We start from the raw sequence: 27,845 nt of genomic DNA on the forward strand, positions 1-27,845 counted from the left end.
GGAAATATACTTGCTGGATAGTTTAATAGAATACTGGGTCTCTTCTCTTGAAAACAACTCTTCTTCCAGACATTCAAGTTCCTGCCTACCTGGACCACCATTTTCCAAGCTCTTAAAAAAGCCTGGAGTAATCTCTGATTCTTCCTTCTTCTTTATCATCCCTCATTCATATGTAATTAATTATTAAGTTCCAAAATCTCTTTTCCAAAATTAATTTTCTGCTACTCTCTTAATGCAGTATCACTTTAATTGTTGACTTTCGTTGTGCCTGTAACTTTTATGATTAATTTCAGTCTCTCTAAGCCGTCTCCCCCAATTTGCTTTATCCTGTGCCTTTAACACAGTTGACGTGTTTTCACAATCCACAAAGAGAAACCAATAAGGAAAAAAAAAACGTCCTTTGGCATGTGACCTTATTCACTGCTTTTGTTTAAATACCTATGTCATATATCCTTGGCATTCCTTTTGTTGATCTGTTAGGTCTAAAACGTTTGCCATCTCTCCTGAATCCTTTGATGTGTTGTGTGATGCTCTCTTTCTAAGTACCAAGTGGTTCCTTTCTGGGAAAGTGATCTCAAACTTGTTTTGGAGACCGCATCTAGTTCCAGGCGTACCAGTACTGTGACTTAACCCCACGTGCCCACCCGGTCATGTGGCTGGTATGTGTGCTGATTCATTTCTTATTTCTGTAAAGGGAAGGGGACCTTAACCTTCTAAAAACAGAAGTTTGACCATATGACTGATGTGGTTATACATCATTGACATTCCAGACTCTCATTCTGGAATCAGGTAGCTCTGGTATCTGGGTTTGTCACTCACTAGCACTGGGCAAGCTGCTGAACCTCTCTATGACTAAGTTACTTTATCTGATAATTGATAAATTCAGTTTGTGAATATTTTAATTTGATTTTTCCCTTTGTATTTAGAAGTAAAATTGGCCTAAACTTCCTTTATTCTCTCCTTATCCATTGTTGGTGTCAACATTATCCTAAATATGATAAAATGAGTAGGATGGTTTTTCCACTTCTTTTCTTTGTTCCCTTTTCTGAAATAGTTGGTACAAAATAGGGATTATTGTTCTAGGAAGATTTGGTAAAGTTCATGTTTAAAACCATGAGATATAGGAGTCCAGTTTGAAATTATTGGTTATATTAACTTATGTGTTTTCTTCAGTTTTCCAAATGTATGATATATTTCATATTAAAAGATGAAAGAAGGGGCCAATCACATGATGTCGTGGTTAAGTCTGGCACACTTTGCTTCAGTGGCCTCGGTTCACGGGTTCAGATGCTGGGCACAGAGCTACACACTGTCAAGCCCTGCTGTTGTGGCAATCCACATATAGAGTAGAGGAAGATTGGGACAGATGTTAGCACAGGGTTAATCTTCCTCCAGCAAAAAAAAAAAGAGGAAGATTATGTTAACTTCATGGGTATAGAATCTTGCTTGCACACTTCGTTTCATGTATTCTTCCTCTAAGCTGGAAGTACTTCTGGTAGTGATTATTCTATAGGAGTCAAATGTCTGGCCAATTTTGCCTTCTTTTTTTTAAAGATTGGCACCTGAGCTAACATTTGTTGCCTATATATTTTTTTCTTCTTCCTCTCCCCAAAGTCCCCCAGTACTTTGTTGTATATTCTAGTTGTAGGTCCTTCTAGTTGTGCTAAGAGGGATGCTGCCTCAGCATGGCTTGATGAGCAGTGCTAGGTCTGCAGCTAGGATCTGAACCAGTGAAACCCTGGGCCACTGAAGCAGAGTGTGTGAAATTAACCACTCAGTCATGAGGTTGGCTCCCCAATTTTGCCTTTTGTATAGTTCTAGAATGAAATAAGTTTCTAGTATCAAACTCTTCTAAGTTTTTATAGCTTACTTACTTTTTATAGTATATTATTTTTTATAGCTGTGCAGTCATATTTGAGGACCCCTGGTCTAGCTCATCCTGCTCACTTTGCAGATGAGTTCTGTGCAATAGACTTCTAGGGAAGTAGCCCATATCCCTTCTCTCCTCCTTCCTTACCAAAAGAACCCTGAAAAATGCCCAGATGAAAGACTATTAAACCTGTACACTGCAAAGCATAACTCTTGGCATCCAATAAAAATAAAGTCCATTTTGTTTTCCATGGTCTTTAAATCTGCTATACCTAAATGAAATTCCAGGAGAGCTCATGACTTTCCTGCTCACTTTAGGTAAATAAATAATGTGATGGTCACTTAAGTCAAAATCAGCTTCATTTTGGTGATTTGAATGCTCAATCTTATGTAATAATAAAACCCCCAAACTTTAGGTTGCATTTCTTCCACTCCCTTAGCAGGAGGCAGCTTTAGGAGGGCTGACCACAGTCTGAATATAGGTGAGTTGGCATTTTTCTTTTTCCCTCAGCTATTCCTCTCCCAAATGCTTTTAGTCCATCTGGAATTGTTGTCTAAGGAAGGCAAGGGGAAAGTGGATAAAGAACATGCTTACTTGAGTTGTGCTTCTAGCTCTCTGGGCCCTGGAAGTGTTTAAAGGAGAATCTATGGATTTTTCAGAAGGCGTTTTTAGGGTCCTTTTGCTTTAGGGTCCACCCAATTTCAGGGAAAATCATTTTGGGCAAAACTCTTATAAAAACGACCAAGCTGACATTACTAATATGAATAGAACATTCTGTCTCCAGGACGTGTATACTTTCGACCTACTTCTAAGGGGAGGCATGCAGTTGTTTTCCAGTGCCCCAGCTACTGTCTCACTCTGCCTTGCCACTGTAGGCCAATAGCCACAGCCAATCACCTTCAGATATGTCACATGCAGGGCAAACACTAGTCCGACCAGCTCTTACAACTGTAAGAAACATACCAGTGCTCTTTGAGACATCTCATTGAGGCCAATTTCACTGTTTTCCCTTGAGGAGAAGAGTGGGACTCAGCGTGGCCAAGAAATCTTCATAAATCCACTCCCTCAAAATTGCTCTCTCAACACCTTTTAATATCCTCAATGTTGCACAAGAGGTCTACAAACCACGATCTCTTATAACTTGATAATCTTATTGATCATTACACCTTAATCTAAAACAAGATACATGTGGAAATTGTTGGGTGAGACTTCTGGTTAAGCTCCTTTTTTCCTTTGGCCCTAGCTTTTTTTGAGTTGTCTGGAGAAAGGAATATGATATAGTACCGGCCCAAGAATATAATTTCAGGAGAATGACAAATTTGGTCTTGGTATCCTTGAACAAGAAAAACAATGCCGGTAATCATTTATCTCTAGAATTTTTATTATAAGAAAAAGAATTTTTCCTTAAGTTTTTAAGTCAGTGTGGCTGGATGGGCTTTTAATTGATACATATACTAAAATAGAGAGAGGTTAAGAGACTTACCAAGATCACTCTGAAGGCCTGGAACCCCTTCTATGTCCTGTGCTGTGACCTGGGCAAAAAACTGCTATGGATTATATCCTTATCTATGTTCTTTTGTTGGTTTTCTGTTGGATTTAGCCAATGGGAGACAGAAGCTGGAGTTTGGAGGATGGGAGGAGAGAGAATTTGGATGTGTTTTGTCTGTCTCCTCCAGTTTCTCTACCACGGCAGCAGCTGCATGCCTCCCCAACTACCGTTTCTGCCATGAGGCCCTTCCCCACTGTTCCAGCTCTCACTGGGAACTGGTTATCCACCATCTACCTCTTGTCCTTCCAATTTAGGCTTTCTACTCTTGCTCGTCTCTTAGAGTCTCAACGTTCCTTCTTGTTCGTTAACCTTGCTGATACCTTCCTTAAAGTAAGTAGTCACTTCTTGGGAGTTTTGTTTCTTGAGCCCTCCTGGGTGAATTTTCTGCTTGGTCCCTGACTGATACTGCTACTTAATTGTTAAGTATAGTCAAACAGATCTTCTAATTCCAAGCCCAGACTTCCGTCCCTTGCACCTCACAGTATTTCATATACTTGATATTCAATGAATGACTAATTAAATTTTACATATTGTGATGTTTTACCATAAAAACAAAGAAACGTAGGCAAAATACTTGTCAATATGGAATATAATTTGTTCACTAGGGTGACTTATCCTAGTGAACAATAGACTATAAAAAGAATATATTATACACCATTTATCAACCTCTATCTTTTTATGTATATAATTTGTATTCCTTCAACATCATTAAAACAATAATCACAAGAAAAGGACAATGCATTATAATTTACATTGCTACAGAGAATATTCTTATAAATCATTTTTAATTCCAACAAAATGGAAAAGAATATATGTAAAGCCTTACTTCCTTTATGAAAGGCTTTATTTAAACTAAACACATTCTCATTCTGACACTCTAACAAGAAAACAATGTTTTTCAGTTTTTATCTACAAAATAAAAAACATAATTATTAGAAACTATTTTTATTCCAAATTTAGAATTCTCCAGATATATTCAGAAAGCATGCCATGTTAGTCTTCAACATCGTTAGATGGTGGTGACACTAAAATGAAAAGATTTGCTGTGAAGTGATCTTACATGCCTTCATCCTGGATCCCCAAGTCATAAATTCAGAAGGGATGCATTTCTCTTTACTTAATACCAAAATGCATCTTCTCTCCTTTTGTCTTTCTTCTTGCTGCTGCTGTGCTATTTGCTCCAAGGCATTTGTGTGGTCAGTCATTGCCCCACACATAGGGAATGAAAACACAAGTACTTCCATCAACACTGTCACCATAATTCCGAGAAAATTATGTTTCTGTATTGTGTTACATTTTCTAGTTTTCCGTGTGTGACTCTCACAATTCTTTATTTTTCACTACACCGTAAACAGAAGGATAATACAGACCTAGAGACTTATAGATTATATAAAATCTAGCCACTGATCATTAATAGTCATAATTTATTCTTAAACTTGGAGACAAACAATTTCCATTACCTCCTTCTTCCTCCTCGTAAAAATAAGGAAAATAAACTAAGTCTTTCTATGAAGGATACAAAGGGATGCTCTCCATCTCAGAGTTACAGATGGAGAGCAGATTAAGGCAATGGCAAACATCAACTGGGGCTTTCAGAGGATAAGAAAAGTCCCACGGGGGTTTCAAAATTAAAATGCATTGAACTACTTAGATCTGTCAACATTTCACTAGTAAGAGGGATAAGTTCAAAAAGTTCTACCTCATTTGCTAGATTTTGCTTCTGTAAGGCAAAGATCAGCCACCTAGCAACAGCACAAAAGATTCTACTCTGACATAGTTAAACTCATGCTGACTGAGCAGGAAGAAAAGCTATGTAGGATCAGGGCAGAGCTGGATGGCCTGCCGTTCCAGCGCCACTAGGGAGCCTGGTTTGGGAAATTGTGAAACTCAGTCTGAGGACTGACTTTTTGTCAGCATTCTTCGAAGCTCAGGTCTCCGAGCGCCTCCACTGGGCTGTGTCTCTCTCTCTCCCAGTCAGTAGAGTGCAGTGGACACATACACATACATCATGCACGGCAAAGGAAGAAGAGATGTCATTTCCAGTCAACTGCTACCCCATTAAAGTTCGGTCGTGCACATGCTAGGAAAACTGATAAAGTAAAAACCGTGTAGATTAAGGAGAAACATTTTCCTATGTAGCTATTTTAGGATCAGTGAAGTAGCGAGATTTTTCAAGCTCCTGCTCCTTCTAATATCGACAGCTATCTCTTGTTCTCTCTTTTAAAGCAAGTCCTTTGGCATTAGGTACTGCCCCAGAAATAACCCACCACTTTTCTTCCAGGAGGAGAGAAATATCTACTTAATAGTCAGGTCATACCACAGACTTTGGAAAATAATCTGGATCACAAATCCCTGTCAGCAATGACTAGGGAACGAAATCTGGGCCATGGCCTTCCTCAGAGAATGCCCTCCCTGGATGAGTCAACAGGTCATTCAAGAGGCACTTCCATCAAATGGGCAAAGCGATGCAGTTTTCAGAGGTGAAAGCTTACGGCTGGCATGGAAAGTCTCAGAGCAATTTTACAGCTAAGTGTACAAACCCATCACGAGGCTTTCTTTCTGGGAAAGGGGCAGAGAAGGGGAATGAGGTATTACCGTGCTTTTCATTTTCATGACTCTTTTGGCATACGTGCTGGGAGAAGAATCCAGCATGGGGAGGGAGGCGGGGCGGGAGGCTTGGGGAGAGGGGTTGTTTGCTTCATCTTCAATCACATTCCTGGTCTGTCTGGCTTGTTTGGCTCTGCACGAGGCAGAAAGTGTGTAATGCTTCCTGACAACAGGGGAGGAAAAGCGAGGGACAGGCACGTTCATCTTGGAGACACTGTTAAAAGCCGTCAGTGGCTCTGCCTTGTACTGTAAGGGACGTTATTATTTTTTAAATATTATAAATGTTTTAAGATCTTTTTAAAAATATGCTTTTCTAAGTTACAAAAGCAGTTACTGTTAAAACAAAAATGCAGAAACTAAAATATGGAATTTCCCCTCCCCCAAAGCCAATCTCCTAGAGAGAGCACATAGAATTCTTAATACTTTATGTAGACTTGTTTTTCATTTTTACATACACACATTTATACACTTCCTCCCTCTGCATAAGATTTTAATATGCCACCTAACAATACTTTTCTGTCAGGATTTATAGCTTCCATTTTAAAAATTATACTATTTTGCACATTGTTTGTTTGCAAAATAGGATTACAAAATCAACACATTTATCCATTTATTTTTTGTGAACATGTCAGTAGGCTAGATTCCTAGGATTGACATTGCTGTGTTAAAGAGCGTGACTATTAAAAGCTTAAACGGATGTTGCCACTTTGTCTTTCCTAAAAGTTTCTCCTAGATGTTGTATATTTAGTTTTCTGAACATATAAGTTATATTCCCATAACTTGCGTATAAAAGGGCTAGTCTTCTACATTCTCACAAATAGTGGACATTACTAGTTTTTTCTTTTTCACTTTGATAGGTAAACCAGTATTTCAGTGGTTCAATTTGCACTTTTAATTAATGAAGTTGATATGTTTCAGATATGTATTGACCACTTGGATCCATTTTTCTGTGAATAATCTTTGTCTAGTTATCTATTGCATAATTTTTATTGCTTTGAGGAAACGTTATATATATTATAGCTAATCCCCGTCTATAGTATGTACTGTCTATCTTTCCTGTGACCTGCTTTTTTAAAAAAATTTTGTTTGTGGTATCTTTCACCATACGGCAATTTTAAGTCTGTTTCAGAACCATCCGTGTGTTCAAATCTGTTGACTTTTCATTTATGGCTGCTAGTAAGCTTATAAATGACTTCCATACTTTAAGATTTTAAAATATTCCCTTAGTTTATATTTTCTTTAAGAATTTTTTTTAGTTTTTTCCTTGTTTCTACCTTTAATAAATCTGGAATTAGTTCCTTGTATATAATGCCAATAATAATTTACATTTTAAATAAATGGCCAATTTTTGTCCTAATACCAATTATTAAATAAAGCAACCCATGTATTCTTTTTTTTTTTTTTAGCAACCCATGTATTCTTAACTTGAAATGCCACCTATCTTATACTAATTTTACATAGCTACATTAACCTATTTGTAGATTCTTTATTGTCTTCCAATACTCTATTTGTCTATTACTGTTCCAGTTCCACAATATTTATTAACATGAATTTATAGCAAGTTTTAATATTTTTTTTTTAAAGATTTTATTTTTCCTTTTTCTCCCAAAGCCCCCTGGTACATAGTTGTGTATTTTTAGTTGTGGGTCCTTCTAGTTGTGGCACGTGGGATGCCACCTTAGCATGGCTTGATGAATGGTGCCCTGTCCACGCCCAGGATTCGAACTGGTGAAACCCTGGGCCGCGGAAGCAGAGCACGTGAACTTAACCACTTGGCCACGGGGCAGCCCTAGCAAGTTTTAATTTTAAATACAGCAATACCAATTCCTAATTTTATCTTTAAATCTTCTATTTATTTTTCCAGGTGAATATTAAATTCCATTTGTCTATTTCAAAAACAAACAAAAATCTAGAAGCCTAAAAGCTTTTTTGGGTAATTATCATTTGTTCAATATTGAATATTGCTAATTCTAGAAAGTAAGTTCATCCATTTTTTTTCTATCCATGTAATCAGATCTTTGAGCATCCTTCATTTGAGCTTTTTAGTTTCCTTTATGTGGGTCTTAAACATTTACTAAGTGTAGGCCTCTCTATTTTATAATAATTGCCGCTATTTCAGAATGGAGCTCTTTTCCTATTATCTTGTTCAATTATTGTTCCTACTGGTGGTAAGGAAATTTATCTAGCCTTGCATACTTATCTTGTATCCATCTACCTTGCTGAGCCCTTTTTATCATTCTAATAGTGTCACAGTTAATTAGCTTGAATTTCCTAGGCTGTGAATATCTGCAATAATATTTGTCTTCCTCCTTTTTCAATATGTTTAACTCTTACCTCTTTTTTGCTTGTTCCTTTGGCTAAAACCTCTTGAGCAAATAGAATAACCCCAGTTCTAGCAGACGTTTCTTTTTCTTATTCCTGACTTTAAGGGAAAATGCTTTTAGTTTTTAAAACAGATACACACATTTAAAGTTTTGGAAGGGAGGGATTACATCTTTGACTTTTAAAATTTCTATGGGCCTGCCTGGTGGTGCAGTGGTTAAGTGTGCACGTTCCACTTTGGTGGCTTGGGGTTTGCTGGTTCGGATCCCGGATGCGGCGTGGCACCGCTTAGCAAGCCATGCTGCGGTAGGCGTCCCACATATAAAGTGGAGGAAGATGGGCATGGATGTTAGCTCAGGGCCAGGATTCCTCAGCAAAAAGAGGACTGGCAGCAGATGTTAGCTCAGGGCTAATCTTTCTCAATAAATAAATAAATAAAATAAAATAAAATAAACTTTCTACTATGTCATTCAACCTACTCAACTTTAATACCACTTCCTGGGCCATTATTGGTAATTTATATCTTCCTATAAAATGGTGTCTTCCAGGTGTTAGATTTGAAAAAAATACACCTGCATTGCCTCTCAAGTTTACTGCATAAAAGATATCTAAATGTCCTCCTCTTTAAATTGGCATTCTGAAACTTTAATGATTTTCAGTCACAAAACATTCAAGTGTTACTATGAACATGTTTGTTAGTCCTTTGCACTTGAACATTACCCTTGAAAAAATAACAACAGAGGCCATGATCTTAAATTTTGATGATTCGTTCTGTATTCCGTCTAGTGAAGAACTATTGTTGGTTGCTATGGAGATGATTTCAATGATGCTAAACAAGAAATTGGCAAACAGAGGACTAGTGCTTCCCACTTAAATACAACATTTTAAAAATGTTCCTAAGTAGATAAAACAATTACAAATTATGCATTTCAGCAATACAGAACCTCTTTTCAATTCATAGCTCCATCACGGCAGAGAATGTTGGTTTCTTAGCGAACGTCCATATTCTTCCTCTTCCTTAAAAAGAGTTTAGGTAATTTTTTCCAAGTCATGGAGTTAGTAAGCGGTGGATGATGCTCATATCCAAACTCAGGTTTACCTGTTTTTAGAGTCTTATCCTTGTCCTCTTTTGTACATTGCATACGGATTCAACTCATAGGCATGTGGGTTCAAGGAAAGTTCTAGAGAGGATTTTACATGACTTGGGGCATAAAAGATGAATCCAGAGCTTTGCAGGCAGTCAAGGTGGAAAAGTATAAAACGGGCAAAAAGGAACAACAGGAACATTCATCAGAATAACAGTGTGTGAGCAGCAAACAGCCAAATGTAAATAAAGCTTAGTTCTAGATTTTCTTCAGGCATTTGATTCAAATCTATATTTATAGAATCAAGCAATCTTAGAAGCATGAGCCACCTAGCCAAATCTCCCAAGAGCCAACATACCACAGTGATTGATAATCTAAAAGTATAGTCTCTGGTCAAAAGATTCAGGTTTGAATCCGGATTCCACCACTTTCTTGCTCTTTGTCTCTGGGAAAATCACTTAATTTCACTAAGTCTCATCTCCTTACCTGGCAAATCAGTACACTATCATTTGTCCTATAGGGTTATGTGAAGGCCAAAGGCATGTCACACACTTAAGAGGTGACTGACGTTATTATTTTTTTTTTTTTTTTTTGTGACTGACGTTATTATTAACAACACTCTTCAGATTTTTAACATTTGAGTCAGATGGAAGAAAAGCTACAGAACAGTTCTAGTGACTATAACTTTGTTTTTTCATTTTCCTTTAGCCTGCACCTACCCCTGGCCAAGAGACCCTCCTTAACCGCTCCACATTCCAGTTGTCCTCCATTTGTGTGCATGTACCATAGCTCATCTCAACCACTCTCCCACAGGTTGTTTCCAATATTTTGAAATTGCAAAAATGCTGCAGTGAGTAACCTTGTGGATATGTATTCTACATAGTGTTGGAGTTGCGTCAACAATATAAGTTATAGAAATGGAACTGTTATGTCAAAAGGTAAATGAATATGCAGTTTTGTTAGACACTGCTAAATCCACCTCCATAAAAATTATACCAATTTGCATTTCCACCAGCAAAGTGCTTGTTTCTTCATATCCTTATCAATAGAATATGTTGCTCTCTGCAGAGGTGGGAAATAGCATCTTAGTCTGGTTTTAATTTGCCTTTCTGTTATGAATGAAATTGAAGTTTTTTTCAAATGTTTAAGCATCATTTTAAATTTTTGAAAATTAGTCATTGTCCATTTTAAATATGATGTTTAGGCTTTCTCCATATTTTAAAATAGTTAAGTATTACGGATATTTGTTCTTTTATGAGATAAATGAGATAAATTTGTTATTTTATGAGATATGATATAAGCATTTTCTCTCAAATTGCCATTTCTCTTTTGATACTGCTTATGGTGTTTTTGTGCCATGCAAAACATTCCTTTTAAACCAAATTTTATGTAGTCAAATTTATCAGTATTGTCTTTGATTGCATTTGGATTTGAGTCATTGAAAAAAAGCTTTTTCCTACATCCAGATTATAGAGAAATTCACCATGTATTTCTCTAGCATGTGTATGGTTTCACTTTGAATTCTGAACCACCTGAGTTAATTTTTGTGTGTGTATCATATGAGGTATGGTTCTAGTTTTATCTGTTTTCCAAATAGCTAACTAGTTGCCCCAGTAGTTCTTTTTAAAAAGTCCATCCTTGGGTCTGGCCCCATGGCCTAGTGGTTAAGTTTGGTGGCTCTGCTTTGGCAGCCCAAGTTTGTGGGTTCAGATCCTAGGCGCAGACCTACACCACTCATCAGCCATGCTGTAGCAGCAACCCACATATATGGTAGAAGAAGACTGGCACAGATGTTAGCTAAGGCCTAACCTTCCTCAAGCCAAAAAAAAGAGGAAGATGGGCAGCAGACATTAACTCAGCGCTAATCTTCCTCAGCTAAAAAAAAAGGCCATCCTTGTCCAGTGAGTTGAGACGCCATATTTATCATTTACTAAATTTTCATATGCACTTGGATATATTTCTAGACTTTCCACTCTACTCCACTGGTCTGAAATGTCAATACTCGATGTGAGGGTGATCTGGCTGTGACATCTGTCACCCCATTGATCATCAAGTTTGAAATGTCAATACTGTCTATTCAAGTACCTATAACACATTGTTTTAATAATAAGGGCTTTATTCTTTTTATGCTAGTAGGGCTATTCAGCTCCTTATAGCTTGTCTTTTTCAATGTTTAACTGGCTAGTTCCATGTTTATTTCTCCATATGTACTTTAATATCAAATTGTTCACCCCCACAAAAAGCTTCTGGGTATTTTTATTGGGATTATATTAAATTTATAGACTAACCTATGGAGAACTAAGATCTTTATGATGTTGAGCCATCTGTCCAGAAAGGGAAATGTCTCTCTACTTATTCAAATCTTTTGGGACTGTTTTTATCATATGAGTTTGCTTTTATTTTATTAAATTTACTCCTAAATATTTTACCTTTTTGTTTTTATTGTGAATCGAGTTTCTCTTTCTCCTCTAATTTTGTTGGTGTATACAGACTATTGATTTCTGAATGCTAATTTTATATCCTCCACTCTTACAGAATTTTTAATTTTTGAATTAATTTTTATAATTAATTTTCTAGCGTTTTCCAGGTAAACTGTCATGATAATTAACTTCTTTTCTAATCACGTGCTTCTGTTTTTTTGGTCAAATTGCATTGCCTGCTCTCTCCCATATGATATTGAATATCAGTGAAGATAGTGTTCACATGTGTCTTATTTCTAATCTTAATGGAAATGCCTTTTGTGATTTCTATTAGGATGCTGAATTTAGGAATAAGAAATTTATATTTTATCATATTAAGGAAGAATCAATTGGATATTCATATTTTCCTTAGTGCTTTATTTGTTTTTTACTCTGGAATGGATATTGAATTTTGTCAAAGACTGGTTTACAATTCTAAAGACAATCACAATAGGTTTCTCCGTTTCTTTGCTTTCAGAATCTAATGCTAGAGTAACCCCTTGTCCTTATCATTTGGTCTTTTCCCCTAGAGGCCATGAGGATATTTTTATTTATTTTAAAGTCTAATATTTTTACTTGGAGTTGCTGGTTTTGTGTCACACTTCCTTGGTAACTGTTGGCCATTTCATTATGTAAATTCAGGTCTTCTTTCATTTCTGACAGTTTTCTTGGATTATAGTTTTAAATATTAGTTCTGTTCCATTGTTTTGTTTTCCTCTTTAGGGAGTTAAATTATATACATGTTCTTTATCTTCGACTTCAACTGCTTTCTCTTTGACTCTTTTTACTTTATCTAATTTTCATTACTTTGGTTATTTTCCCACCTTTGTTCAAAATTCCTTAATAAATTTAATTTGAATCTATCCCCCCTTGGAAGAATTATATCTTAGTCTTTCTTTTTTATTTCATTTCTTTCCTGGGTTCAATCAATTCTTATTTGAGTCTTACCATTTTCTTATCCATTTGTACTTAGACTTTCAATATCTCAATTAAGATTTTTTTCCATATCCCTAAACATTTTTTCTGACAATATTTAATTTAGTTTGGGTTGAATTTTGAAAATGCTTGGAGTATTTTCTTTTTTGCTCCATTTTTTTTTGGTGGGGGGAAGGAGAGTTTTTAAAAGTTGAATTTTATTTTAAACAATGGCTTTGTATATATGCAAATTGCATTTACCTCTTCATTTCAGGGCTAGGTTTGGGGATTTGGAGTAGCTTACAAGATTCCTAGTTTAAGAGCAAATTCTTCTGTCATTTTAGCAAAGTAGAGTTTCTTTAATGGATATTTTTCTTTTTCAGTAGCCATTCTATCCTACAAACTGGAGAGTAATTTCTTTTTAGTATAATGAGCACACCATATGCTCATTCAATATACATCTTGATGCCTACATAGAAAGTACTCAAAAGTTCCTTTGTGATTGGTAGTTTGGATTATGGTGAGATCATTTTCTCATATCTCAATACATATAAGAAAATATTTAAAAGTACTGATATTTTCCTTGAAATTTTAGGACTTTCCATTTATATTCATTCACTCATTCTTCACTCAGTATATTATTCAAATAGGTCTTACAGTGTCAGGTATGTCTTAGGTACTAGTTATGAAAAGGTATGGAAAACATGACCTTTATTTTCTAAGACAATGATCTTCAAAATTTTTGCCTCCACATTCTCCAAAAGAGTTTTTGAAAAACTTTGCAGTCCCTTGAAGTTTAAGTCAAATTGAAAATGTTTCACTTTAACATTAAGCAATTGTGAAGGGTACGCTCTCCAGGCTACTGTAAACGAAACTCTTACACCACTGTTTTAAATGTAGACATTGAAATGTAAATACTATAGTGATAGGATACACATCATCTTCCAACAAAAAATATGTGAAGCAGTTCATCTTTAATAGTTAGAAATGTTAACGGTTCCTTTTCCTCCTTAAACTAATATTTTGATTTCTTTTTCCAACAAATTTTTATCCTAATTTAATATCTTTTAGACTTTAAAGCCTTTGATTATGCTTTCAAACTTTTCCGCAACAAAATACGAACATAGTTTATTTCTAAATTTTCAATGACCATAATTATCCATGAGTTATCCTTACAAATAAAACTAGTAAAAATTGGGAAAAACAAATTTTGATAGCCACAAAGAATAAAATTTTATTGGAAATGTATTTCTTAATAGGATAAATAGGGCAGGTTTTCAATAGGTAGCTAGTAAAACAACTACTTATGAAATAACATGATGAGGGAAGCAACAGAGGAGCTGGAAAGGAGGAATGAGTCATTCTCCTTGGTTGATCTAGGAAAGTTTTTGCAGAGAAAATGCCGTTTATAGTAGATCTAAAGGATTAAAAGGCATCCTTTGGGCAAATAAGGTAGAAAAAGAAAACTGCAAGCAGGACAATGAGCGTACAGCTTGGAGAAAGAGAAAAACATGGCCGGTCCAGGCAACAGGTCCTTTTGGACATGTTAAATCTGTGATGCCTATTAGATATTCAAATGAAATCTGGGCGAAATCTGGTATCTTGTTGGCAATTGAATTTAAGAATGTGGAGATTAGCGGAATGGGTTCGGGCCACTGTAAGTTATTCAAACTCTCTAAGTTAACCCAGGCTTAGATGAAATCATGTAGTAAGAGAGGGTAGGCAGAAAACAGAAGCATTTCAAGCACTGAGCACTGGTGCACTAAGTATGTAGTCATCAGGGGGAAGAGAAAGAACTAGTAAAGGAAAGTGAAAGGGATGGCCAGTGACACCCCAGACACCAGGTAAAGAGCAAGACTGATACCCTCTTAAACACTGTCATGTTGAGAAGCTGAGAGATGAGGAATTAACATTTTTATTGCCTTTTAAATTCCACATTAAAGTGCCCTTCTAATGTAAGGGCTTCCTAGAAATGGTATTTAAAATTTCCAAAAGGTATTTTTTTCTTTTGTCATCACTCTATTTTTGATTTCTCATTTTATTGGATTAGTTAGATAAATTGAGCAAAAACTTCTAGGATTTTATTAGGGTTTTCCTTTTAGTTAAATACCTGATTACTTTGTCAATGTGTTCTATGGATATAAGAAAATAACATATATTCTTTGTTTTATACAAAGGATGCGAATATATATACACTTTTTTATATAAATAACATTGTATATGCTACATATATAAAATAACATATTATCTAAAATAACATATACTTTGTTATTTTTAACAAAGTGATATGAATATATATATGCACATATTTTTAGTTTTGTTTTGTTTTGAGTTTTTTTAAATTAAATACTCTTAGAATATCTAGGAATTTTTCCCTTGTGTATTTTGTCACTATATTGTTTGATACACAGAGATTTTCCCTGTTGTAACTTTCTAGAGTATATTATTTTAATTTAACAACATAGCCTTTTAAAAATGTGCTTATACTATAATTTTGTGCTTTTTTAATATTAATGTCACCACTCTTTATTTTTATTTTTATTTGCCAAATCTATTTGTTCTTACCTTTTGTTTCAGGTCTTCTTCTAGACATATTTCTTGTTTATAATTAAGTATATATGAAATAAATTATATTAAATTATTTATATAAGCATACATGTATATAATTATATATGCATTTTAATTTGATGCTACTTCCTATTTCTCTCCTTTAGCCTTGCTCACTTGATTTTCTTTTCTTTCTTGTAACCTCTTTCCTGTCCTCCATATTAATTTGGAATTTATATTACATAGCTCAGTCTATTTTTCTAACAAACATAGTGATATATCAAAATAACACAATAATCCAGCTTCCTTGGGTGAGGGACAACTTTCCTCTTTTGGCTCACGGTTTGCTTCTTCAGCCCTTAAACTTGCCAAGCTGTTGGTGTTTCTTAAGTAATGGAAAACCATGGTTCACTTAGCAGTTTCTACTCTTGTGGATAATTATAAACTCCCAGCAACCCAAATGACCTTCTTATAAAGTCTCTCTTCTCTAGGATCATAGGTGAAACCTGAAGGTCCTTTCTCAAGCCACCTTAGATCCCAAGAGGAAATCCAAAGGGTTTGATGATAGGCTTCCTCAGGGAACCATGAAATTCTTGTATTCACAATGGCCTGGAAGAGAAGCGGGCTTTGGTTTTCTCACCTTACTTCCTTGGGTGACAAAGACAAAGAATCTCCGCTCCTGGGAATGAGAGAGTAGGCTTTGACATAAAGCCAACAACTTCCCCCAGTGCCCTATAGTTACTCTACAACTCTTTTCTAAAGCCATCTTCATTTAACCTTGAATCCAAAAATGAATACCTATATGTAACAAATGAACTGGACACTAAATTTAATTGGAAATGAATTTGACACTAAGTGCAACTAGAAATCATTTACATTGTTATTTGGCATTTCAGTAAGACAAGTTATGCTTCAAATAAGGAATTGTGCAAGGATAAGTCAAAGGATGGCTAGTGCAAGATTGTTTGTGAAAGCAAATATTTAAGAACTAAATAACTATTGGTAGCATTAACAAAGTTAATTAAATGATGACACACCCATTCATTAAATATTGTATACGATACAGTACAAAAAAGAATGATATAATAATATGATGGCTAGCATTCCTATAATGTCTTTTTTGTGTCAGGCATTGTACATTGTCTTACATATATTTAGCCCTTTAAATCTCACAACTACCCCATGAGGTAGGTACTGTTACTTTCTCCATTTTACCAAAGAAGAAGCTGAAACACAGGCAGATTGAGGGACTCACCCAACACTACATATCCAATAAGTGGTGGACCTAGAGTCACATGTACTGACGTGGGAGGACAGCATGATATTTCATGAAGAGGAAAAAAAAAAAACAAGGTACAAAGTATATGTGTAAAGTATAACTCACATTTCTGTAAGGAACAAATATGGGCTTGTGTGTACATGTATTTGTGAAAGAAAAACCATCTCTAAATGGATATAAACCAAGCTACCAAAGAGGAGGATTTGGCTGTTGGGATTTCTAACATTTTGCCTGATACAATACTGTATGTTTTTAAAAAAATTATTACAATACACATATATTACTTTTGCAGTTCACAACTTTAAAGAAATAAAAATTTGAATGGAGAGACTAATATGAAAAATATTTCAAATGTCATTTTTTCACACCAATATTGAAGATAGCACTAATTTCAAACATTTATGTATAGTGATGGTAAGTACAGTTATTTAGCTATTTGAAAAGTATTATTTACTATCAAAAATAATATATTAAAATATGTGATTGACTTTCCAGTTAATGAATTCCTCTCTACATTTTGCTATGTTGATTTCCTGTCTTGAGTGCATTCCCTCTCGATCCTCTGGTTGCATCTTCTCCCTCAGATTAGAGTTTCCTCATTTGACAGAAACAAATTTTGGATGTCACCATCTGGATTTCAATTTTTAAAGTTTTTTTTTTTTTTTAAAGATTTTATTTTTTCCTTTTTCTCCCCAGAGCCCCCCGGTACATAGTTGTATATTCTTCGTTGTGGGTCCTTCTAGTTGTGGCATGTGGGACGCTGCCTCAGCATGGTCTGACGAGCAGTGCCATGTCCGTGCCCGGGATTCGAACCAACGAAACACTGGGCCGTCTGCAGCGGAGCACGCGAACTTAACCACTCAGCCACGGGGCCAGCCCCCAATTTTTAAAGTTTTTAAGAACATGAGGATGTTGCCAAGAAGGCAAAACTCTTTGCTTGCTCAGCTGAGACTAGCCACAGGCAGAGAGCTTTCTTGTCTAACCATCAGGGCTAGAGAAGACAAAAATTCAAACCTTCCTGTAAGCAGTTGACACTGAATCACATTACCCACTCAGCCGACATTCAACAAACTATTTATGGCATCATTCTCAATTTCTTTCAGATTTTAGAAATTAATATTATGTATCAATTCCATTGAGTTATAGTTTGTGATAAATTAATTTGCATGGAAACTGATACAAGAAAAAATATGATTTTGTTGAGATTCTGTGAAATAAATTATGTAATGAATTTGAGAGACAAAACACTTTGAGAATTAATAATTCAGTTTCAAGGTTAAAACGGTGTCTCAATATATCTCATCATAAACATTTTTGTTGTTATAATTGGTAGAGGTTTCTGCTCTTTGTAGGGATAAATAATTTTTCTTAAAATATGAGTGTTGACTCAGAAGGATACAAGGATTTAAACAACTATTAATCAGTGTTTTCCAGAGACGTCTATGTTTTTTGTTAAGACTTGGCTATCAACATGCAATCAGTTGTCTAATAAGCAAAGTAATATATCCATTGGTCTGCTAGATTAAAAAGTCACAGACACAAATATAATGAAATATGCATCATTTCCTTTGGAATTTATGAAACTGTTTTGCACAATTCCCTAAAGGGTAAGAGAAAAAAACCAAGCAATCTTTGATATGCAATATAAATAATTCCCAAAAGAAATCACAAGGACTGTTTTTGTTTATTTCTGCTGTAAGTTTGCAAATGTATTCCTTATCTGTACTTTAACTTTAGCTACTCATAAACATCGACTGCATGAACCAGAAAAAGGTCTTATTTATGAATTAATTTTATTCTTTGTTGTTAGAAAAAAGAAATACGGAATTTGAAATAAAAAGGGAGAAAGGATATACAGATACTAAGTTCATCTGAAATAGGATGACACCCTTATAAAAAATCTTTTCATAACCTGATATAAATATTAAAAACAAGGAATAATGAGTATTATTAACACTATATATCCCATATAATATAAAATGTTGAAAGACATAAAATCATGTTAAATAATTGATATTTTTCTAAAATACACTCACATCTTCCTTTCTCTTATTCAGATGGATAAATGTATATAGTGTCATTATCCACTATTTTTACCTTAATAATCACATGTTCGTTCATGGTGTATTATATCAGCCTCAAGAAAAATAAGTAAGCCAACTGCCATAAATATTAAAAAGATAGACAATGCTCCTTACCGACACATAGGACCATTTTTCTTCACTACACAAGCCCCACCATTTCTGCAGTAATTTATTGGACACTCTAAAAAGAAGTAACACAAAAACCACAGTTAATTACAAATATTATTAGAAAGAAGGAGGACACACTACTGTTAGTCACTGCATTAAATCTAATCACTGAGAGTAAATTGCTTCCTAGTTGCTAAAAGCACAAGAATTCTCCCAGGCTACTTTCCTGTGCCCCACACATTTGTTCAGTGTCTCCTGCTGCCCTGGATGTGTTCATTCTCTTCACAGGCCGGAGTGGTTGACCACAAGAGAAGACTTTTTTCTCCCCTGGATTAGGTACAATCTATTTATTTAGAGTGTGTCTACACGACATATTTGTGATCATACTGAAATTTTTTCTTTAGTGAAACATTCCTTCAGTTCCACACAGTAGTCACTACATCATGGCAGACCAATGCTTTGCATGAGTGGCCTTGTCTTTTTGATAAAATGCCGCTCATGTGCATGCGCATGTCCTACCTCTGCGTTGGTGACAGATGTCAGCATAGCTCAAATCTGCCCTGGTGCTGCTTTTTTGCTGCTCGCATCATTCCCTAGCTCTGGGTTAGCATGACATTTATTTTCATAGGTAGTTTGTTTAGAGGTTAAAAAGAAGCGTAATATTTTCATGTAGTTATGACTGTGGAAGTGGTTATTGCTTTCAGCTCTTCATGGTGCTTTCCTTGTGTCCCCATTAAACAATCCTGATCCATTAAGGCCTGTCACCTAATCCCCAACTTGGTCTTCTTGGTTTTTATAACACCTCCTGTCTTATGGGCTACCATTCTTCCCTGGTTGGCTGTCATAACTCCAATACTTGATAGAAATCTCCACTGCCTTTAATTAGTAATTCAACACATCTATTCTGAGTACTTATGCAATGTCTAGCACTGGGCAAGGCACTGGATATGTAATGGGAAATAATACAGGAAGTTTACATAGTTGTTAAGGCCATGGGCACCAGAGCTAGACCACTCTGGAATCTCAACTCAACTTATTGGCTGTGTAATATAGGGTAAGGTGGTTAATCTCTTTGTGCCTCAGATTCCTCTCTGTCAAGTAGGGTTGAAAACAGTACCTATCTCCTAGGATTGTTGAGAATGTTAGAACATCCAGCTCATAGTATGTGTTTAAGAAATGTTGGCTGTGTACAGTGATGGATGGTAATTTGTCTTTGGGTCATGAACATGATGCAGTCCATACAGAAATTGAAATATATTGATGTAAACCTGGAATTTACATAATGTTATAAATCTTACCTCAATTAAAAAAAAAGAAATGTTGATTTAAAAAAGATACAGGCGCAGTCTCTGCTCTCATTGACCTTCCAGCCTCATGAAGCATGCAAAAAAGTGACCAGGGCATTAAAATATGGTATTAAAAGTCATCTAATTTGGGATGGGTGTAATAAGGGTGATGGAAGCACCAAGGAGACCAGCCAAGTGAAATTTAGGGAATAAGCAAAAACTTTCCAGAAGAAATTCAGTAGCCACTTATTTAGGCAGTATTGTGCGTGTCTGTGTGTGTGTGTGTGTGTGTGTGTGTGTGTGTGTCTGTGTCTGTAAAGGTCAGCGTAAAGACCCAGAGGCCCAAGAAGAGAGTGGGGGGTATTTGAGGAACTGAAAGAAATTCAGCCTGGGTGGATTGTTGATAATATGAAGAAAATGTGAGAGGAGGTCATAGACATGCAGGGGCCGAATCCTATAGGCTCAAGTGAGGTTTAAAGTTTAACCTAGGAGAGCAGGATTTTAAGAAGGGAAGTGATATGCTTTGTGCTTGAGAAAGATAATCCTGCATCCAGTGTAGAAAGTCAACAGAAGGGCCAATACTAAAATTTGGGAGCACAGTTAAGAATCTTTTGTAATAATCCAGGAAGAAACTATGGTTGCCTGAATGAAAGGGGCGGAGTGGGAAGTTGAGAGTTGTAGGAATTTATGAGATATTTAAATGTTGGCATTGAAACATCTTCATGATTATTTGGAAGAGTCGAGGACGAAGTTCAAATTTCTGGCTGGGCCACTGACCAGTTGGGGTTTCATTTACTGAGCTGCGGTATTTATGGGAAAGGAAGATTTTAAAGGGAAAGATGGTAGTGTGTTTTAGATGCTAAGGAACATCCAAGTAGAAGGGTTTGGTGGTCAGGATTAGCAGGTCTGAAGCCCAGATGAAATACAGCCTAGATATATGGATTTCAGGAATCAGGTACCTTCCTCTGCCTTATACATATCATCACTTTCTAGGCTTGCACCTCAAATCATTTTGAGATCCTTGTGTTAGGTGCTACGAGTCACAGAGGTACAGTCCCTATCTTTGAGGAGCAGACTGATCTTAGCAGAGAGAAATGATTCACTTGGGCACAGAAAAGATGTTGATGATGTAGGAGAGTAGAAAAGTAAAGAAGAGAAGCAGAAACTTTATGTAGGCAACATTCACTGAAGGAAAACTTTGAAGGAAAAGGCAGCTAGAGAGAGATTGTCAAGTCAGTCATTGAACATTCAGAGGGGGATGGAAGAGGCACCGTGAAGGAGGAGGGTTGCCATGTGGGAACAAACCTGAAATATACTACATGTCTGGTATGCTTTTCCTTTTTAAAAGTTTTCGGTGATCTGCTGTCCTAGAAGTATCTTTCCCATCTTGCCTTCCCTTACTCCTCCCTATTTAACTAATCACAATGGGGGAGTAGGGTCCCGAAGATGACAGTAGAGAGCGACACTCCTCAGGCACTGGGGGCATGCTCAGCTGAACAGAACAGATGTAAAATTTCCTTTATAAATAAGAAATTAGTTTGTTTGACTAGAAATAGCCCACCAATATGATAAAGCATAAATAGACACAAATCTTGTTAGATAAACAGTTTTAAGGTTATTTTTTGGTCTTATGTACAATTTTAGACTTCCTCAAATAAAAGTTTTGTTTTGGGAGAAAACCCAGCAGAGAGTCTGATACTGCAGAGCATCAAAATCCACACAGCTGCACACTTTTTTCTGGGGTCATTAATATTTACTTTGATTGTCGAGAGTAAAACATAGGCTTGTTTCACATCAGAATGATTTCGTGGGAATCTAAATATATATTTTCTTGCAATGGATAGTGCAGCACAGTGGAAAGTACACAGGCATTGGCAGGAACAAAGAGGGAATGCTGGTGTTTTGGAAGACAGATTTGTGGACTATTTCTAAGAGAAGTTTTTCTAAGTTTCTGTCTTAGACCCAGGTTCTTTACCTAGAAAATAGAAAGACACAGTACAAAGTGTTTTCATCTTTAATTTACTCGGGACAATTTAGAGCTGAGAGCAGATGAAATGGGAAAGAGGATGGATACCACTAGTTAGTAATGAAGAGACTACATATTTCCAGTAGATAAGATAAGTAGAAAGTTCCCTAGATGGGAACTAGGAGTCCAAGGGGGTGACGTTAGAATTAGCGCAGATTCCCAGGCTCTTTAACCACATTAACGTCTCTCTGCCTTGTACCCTCTTGTGCTTGTTATTGTGACCTCATGTCTGGAGGCCAACACAACTCACAACTGACTATGAAGAAATATCATTCTGGAAAGAACCTACAATCAATTCCACTCCAGTGTTTCATTTTGGACAAGCAGAACACACATATAAGATGGACAAGTGATCAATATAAAAACAGAAGTAACTTTTAGGTTTAATTCTAAATAATTTGCAACTAGGCAACTATCTTCTTTTTCCCTCTCTCTCTCTCTATGTATATAGAGACTTGAGAAGTGACAGCTATTACACGGTGGATTGTTGGGAAGAATGATAATCACACGAGTCCTGGTTTTCCCTCCATGATACCTGGCTTAATTAATGAGTTGTGTGTCTTTGGGCTAGGTAGGTTAAGGACAGAGTTCTTCAGGTTTAAAGTAAGGATTGTATCACCTTCCTTATAGGGCTGCTGGGAGAATACAATTAAATTTATAACATTTCTACATAGTAAATGGCAGGCATAAAGTATTAAATAATTGTCCTCATCCATCCCTGTATATGTGGGGGTTCTTTGAATTTCCCCTGAAACTAATTTCCATTACCATTGCTCTCTCCAATTTCTCCTCTTTCTTTTCTTTTTCTCCTCTAGCATCGTGATCACCATCACCACTACCATTTACTGAAGACGTGTTCTACGTCAGCGACTGTCCTAAGAGTTCTAGCAGTGTCACCTCATTTAATCCTTATAACCTTATGTGCTATATCCCATACTTATCTTCATTTGACAGAGGAGGAAACTCGTTAATATAATTTGCTCTGGTTAATAGCAAGGAAGCAGCAGAGATTAACTAAATCCTGGTACTCTATCTCCAAAGCCTGTTAGTCTAAAAATGTCACATGATCTGCTATTCAGTTCAGATTTCTAAAGTCTCCAGGAGTTCTTGATATTATGGGATCATGAACCCCTTTGAATCATGTGGTATTTATGCACTGTCATGGATTATATATGCATATACACAATAAACCGCACGTAATTTCAGGAGCCGATGGCTTCTAAGAATCCACCAGAAAGCTTGTGCGGCAAACCACGTTCCCACTGGGCAATGATTCTTCTTTTTATCTTGAAATCCCAGCACAAGGACTGCAGGAGAGATTAACACAGCTTGGAAACTTGAAATAGCTCTACAGTAATTGCATGGAAAGTTTTTGTGGTTTGTTTTGTTTGGTTTTTAAAACCTTCTGAAACTTTATGAAGCTATATATTATTGTTATTATACCTGTATTAAATTATATTCATAATATCCCAACCTATGATATTATATTTTTAGTGCCTTTTTCTAATTCTCCTTCAAATGGATGATTATCAGAATCATAGTATCACCTTAATATAACCGTTATTAACCTCTATTACTGCAAGATGATGGGCAAAAAAGTTCAGTTTACATTAAGCCAGACAAATTCTGTTCAATAATTTTCTGTTGCACAGGTGACCAAAATTTGAAAATAACATGGCTTTCTAACATAACTTGGGAATGGCTAGGACTCGCTGAAATATGCTTAATCCACAACACTTCTGCTGTGCCTCAGCTTGATGTTCTTGTTGATGACTTGAACCTCGAAGTGAGAGAAGACCAGATGCTCACCATCTGTTGTGTGACCACTGGGAGAATTACTGGATGCTGTAAGGATTGGGCTCATAAAAGTCTGTGAAATGCTGACCTTAAAGGAATATGGTGTTCGGAAAGAAAAAAGAAGGTACAACGTGCATTGACAGATCTTAGCATGGATTAGGCTTAAAGGCATTCTTGAAAACAGAAGCACTGACTTTATCATATTTGATTGGCATACTAAAAAGCATATAAAATATAAATGGAGAACACATAGCATAATGTGGATTTTATTTCTGAAAACTGTTTCGCTACTTCTTTATTTTACTTTAACCCGAGAGCTGTGGCAGTATGACCTATACTTTGTAAATGAACTGTAAATGAATTGGTGAGTGACTAAAATAAATAGGGCAACAAAAATGTGCTCTGTATTATTACCTACAGGTTGTCTATCACTCAGTATGAATGGCAGGTCTTCTGTTTTCCTGGCCATATCTTTAAAGGTAGAACATGTCAAAGCAGGCAATAAAACATAACATGTTATAACATATTTCTTCTCATATAGAACTATTCTGAAGAAAACCTCACCTTTGTGTAAATAAATTTGGGTACTGGACATAAGTGCTGTGTCTTAATAGTTTTAAAGAACAGAACTATCTCATTATTATCTTTCTTACTCTCCGGAAATAGAGTAAGAGTATTTCCTTTTGGGTATCTAATCTGATGTATAGGCATTCCTAGTTGACAAATAACGTGAAACAGCATTAATCTTTGCGTATTTTATGGGGCTAGATTTGCTCACTTCTTGATTTCCTTGTGTACTCATAAAAGTCAGTGCCGTGTGAGTATTCATTTTCAGCAGCATAAAAGATATTTTACATAACTACGATTTCATTATAATTATCATGATTTTGTCACTTATAATGTTCTCTCTTAAAAGATGCAGAGGATGTATTCTTACCTAGTTTTGATATGAAACATATCCAATGTATTTGGAAAATCTAACATTAAATCTATCTTTCATCACCAATTTATGTTATCTTTTAGTTGTGACAAATTTATATTGCCCTCAACTATCTATTATTTTATACATCTCCTGCATGAAACAAAAATTCAGTTACCTAGGAGAGATGTTAAAAATGGACTGTAACAAATTAGAGAATTTTCGAGTAGTTCTGGTAAAAGTATAATCATAAATATACATTATCAGCACTTATAGATGTTCCAGGGCAAGAAGAAAGAAAAATGTTCAAAAGTCAATCAAAGTTCAACAAATTGACTTTTAAACATGGCTAGATCATGCCAATAGGGAGCTTTTTATAAAGAAATGGGAAAAAATGACAATTTTTAAAAAATTAAAAACATAGATTGTGTAGGGTTTCCTTATAGAAACCAAGAGCCTGATAATCTTAAATTATATTGCAATAAATTAAAATTAAGTGCTTGATTTCTCTTTATTTCACAAACATTGTCCATACAGAATAAGCAGGAGTTTCATTACATTATATATTTGTAAGCTTTTTATAAATTTAGCAGTTAATGTTAACATTTTTCCTGACCCCAAACCAATAATAGAAATTCAATTATTCCCTGTTTGCCGTTATTTAGAATTTCAAGTTTTAATATTTGTATTGCCTGCAGGTTAAGTCACTGGCTTATATTACAAAGAATATTTGAATGGAAATGCAGTACCTGAGCAGCTGGACTCATCAAGTTGGAAATCCATGCAGTCAGCAAAACCATCACAACGCCAGTGAGCTGGGATACAGCTATTGGAAGAGGGGCACATCAAAGCTCCATTAGAACAGCTCTCATTGGCTGGAAAAAAGAATAATGGTCATAATTACAAGCATGTCTTTTTTTTAGTGAGTTTCTTCTAATAAAATAATGACAGTCTATTGTATTTCCCCTCATTTTTCTAGGTGTGCATTATGTAGTATCATTTCCCAGGTGTGCATTATGTAGTATTATACATGTAATGAAATCCATTCTATGTTAGGAATTGATTTTAGATTAGGGATCAAGTTTTACTTCAAGGCAGATGTCTGTGCTTCTGTTGCTCCCCTAATGTCCCTGATATTATGTGCAGCTGAACTGACAGGGATTATAACTTGTTTGAGTGTTCATCAATTTCCAACTGGGTTTTAAGTCACGGGTAGTCACTGGGTTCCTGTTGGATCTGGGTGATGATGTAGATCATTGCAGCTCAATGCACTATGACTATGTGCCTTTATAGCATCGTGTTAATGCCTGATGTAGGTATTTTACTAATTCTAGAGATTCTTGTTGGCCTGACTTCAAGGCACAAGCATAAGTCTTGCTCATAAGACTTTGGTGGTTTCATAAAAATGTCTTTATTAATGACCATTAAGAGTACTGACAGTTCCATGGCAGTCTAGTGCTGCAATGTACTTGACCTCCCTCAGATGGTACTCTTAGTCTTGAAACCATATTCCTGTGTTCTCCCATCTCACTTCCTAGTCTCTTTAAGATTACAACTTCCTATAAAGCAGTAAGCTATGTTTCAGATTCTTTTTACAATTTAGGAATGAACCAGAACCCTTCATTCCATGCTGCCGTCATGTTTTCCTATTCTCCTGATTGCTTGAGAACCTGGAAACCAGCCAGCCTGGGTTTCAGGCTTGATCTCTATTCTCTGCTTCTACTCTATGTTTTCTTTCCATGCCAATATTTATCATGTCTCTGAGCCATTTTATGTGATAGCTCTTCTATCTAGCATTGCTATGTGTTTGGAGTAAAGGAAAAGTGTCAAAGCATGAACCCACTGCACAGCCTGTCAGGAATTCTGGACAGAGTTTAAAAGCACTAAATCATAATGATATTGGTCCATACTGCTTCTCTAACTCTGTTCCTTTGAGGCCTAGGGTTCTGCAGAGATTTGACGAAGCAGCAGTGAACAACCAGGGCTTTCAGGTGCTTCACCTAAGTTCAACGAGAAGAATAGTTCTGCTTCTTTCTCATTTACTTAATTGTGTCATATACAATATCTTATCTGAACATTTAAACCAAACCTGCAGCTAAAAATTTACAAAGGATTGATCTGGGAAGTTACTTCTACTAGAATAAAGACAAGTTCAAACTCCTCAAGATAAATGGATAATTTAGAAGACCCTGGAATAAAGGTCCCTATATATGAGTCTTGTACAGATGTTGTCAGTTATGTCACAAATTCTTCTTTTCTTTAAGTATATTTATGGGCTGGAAGGAATTGTTTATTTCAGTTATCATAGGTTATTGACATAATTTAGTTTGAGTACTGCCTATCAAAATCTATTTTCAAATTGGACATAAAAATAATGCTTTTAAGAGTATATGTTTCCATTGACTAAAAATGCTCTCTCTGACTAATTAAAATGATACTCTTCATTCAGCAATCCTTCTTAAGGTGCTAGAACATCAATTCACACCAATAAGAATTATTGGGATGCCACTACAAGTAAGACACTGTGCTTAGCACTTCAACTGGAGAGCACAGGAGAGAAATTTAAAAAAACAATGGCCAGAACATACACAGCAACAAAAAGAAGAGAGCAATACAAGAGTGATTAACAGTTCAAAATAATAATAAAAGAAATGCCATATGGCCAGACTTAGTTGGCAAAGCATTGGTATAGATAGATACTATACAAACAAGAGATTCCTTTAGTGTAGGGAGGTCTATCAAGGCTGAAAGTAAGAGTAGATTCTTGAAATATGTTTTAAATTTTAGTTTTTCCAGAGAAAAGCCATTTAGCAGAGTAGGAATAAAATCTATAGATGGGGAATCAATACGTTTGATATCAGAACAGTGAGTAAAACAGTTTGTCTTTGGGGATTTTGTGTAAGCAGGTAGTGCAGATAAACCTGTACAACAAGGCTGAAAGCAGATAGGAATGGCTTGGGTCCCAGGAGAAGAGATGATCTTTAAGCTTTTC

General features: G+C 35.8%; 1 protein-coding gene across 1 annotated transcript in view; it reads right to left on the bottom strand.

Moving 5' to 3' along the window:
* Window positions 1-27,845, bottom strand: part of MALRD1 (MAM and LDL receptor class A domain containing 1) — a 640,183-nt gene that overhangs the window by 73,001 nt on the left and 539,337 nt on the right. The window contains exons 35-36 of the mRNA XM_046679849.1: window positions 25,603-25,728; window positions 18,832-18,898 (exon numbers count right to left, since the gene is read on the bottom strand). Of these exons, the coding sequence (XP_046535805.1) occupies window positions 18,832-18,898; window positions 25,603-25,728 (193 nt within the window). The remainder of the gene's footprint in view (window positions 1-18,831; window positions 18,899-25,602; window positions 25,729-27,845) is intronic.

The sequence above is a fragment of the Equus quagga genome, chromosome 12 (genome assembly GCF_021613505.1).
Source record: "Equus quagga isolate Etosha38 chromosome 12, UCLA_HA_Equagga_1.0, whole genome shotgun sequence".
Lineage (NCBI taxonomy): Eukaryota > Metazoa > Chordata > Mammalia > Perissodactyla > Equidae > Equus > Equus quagga.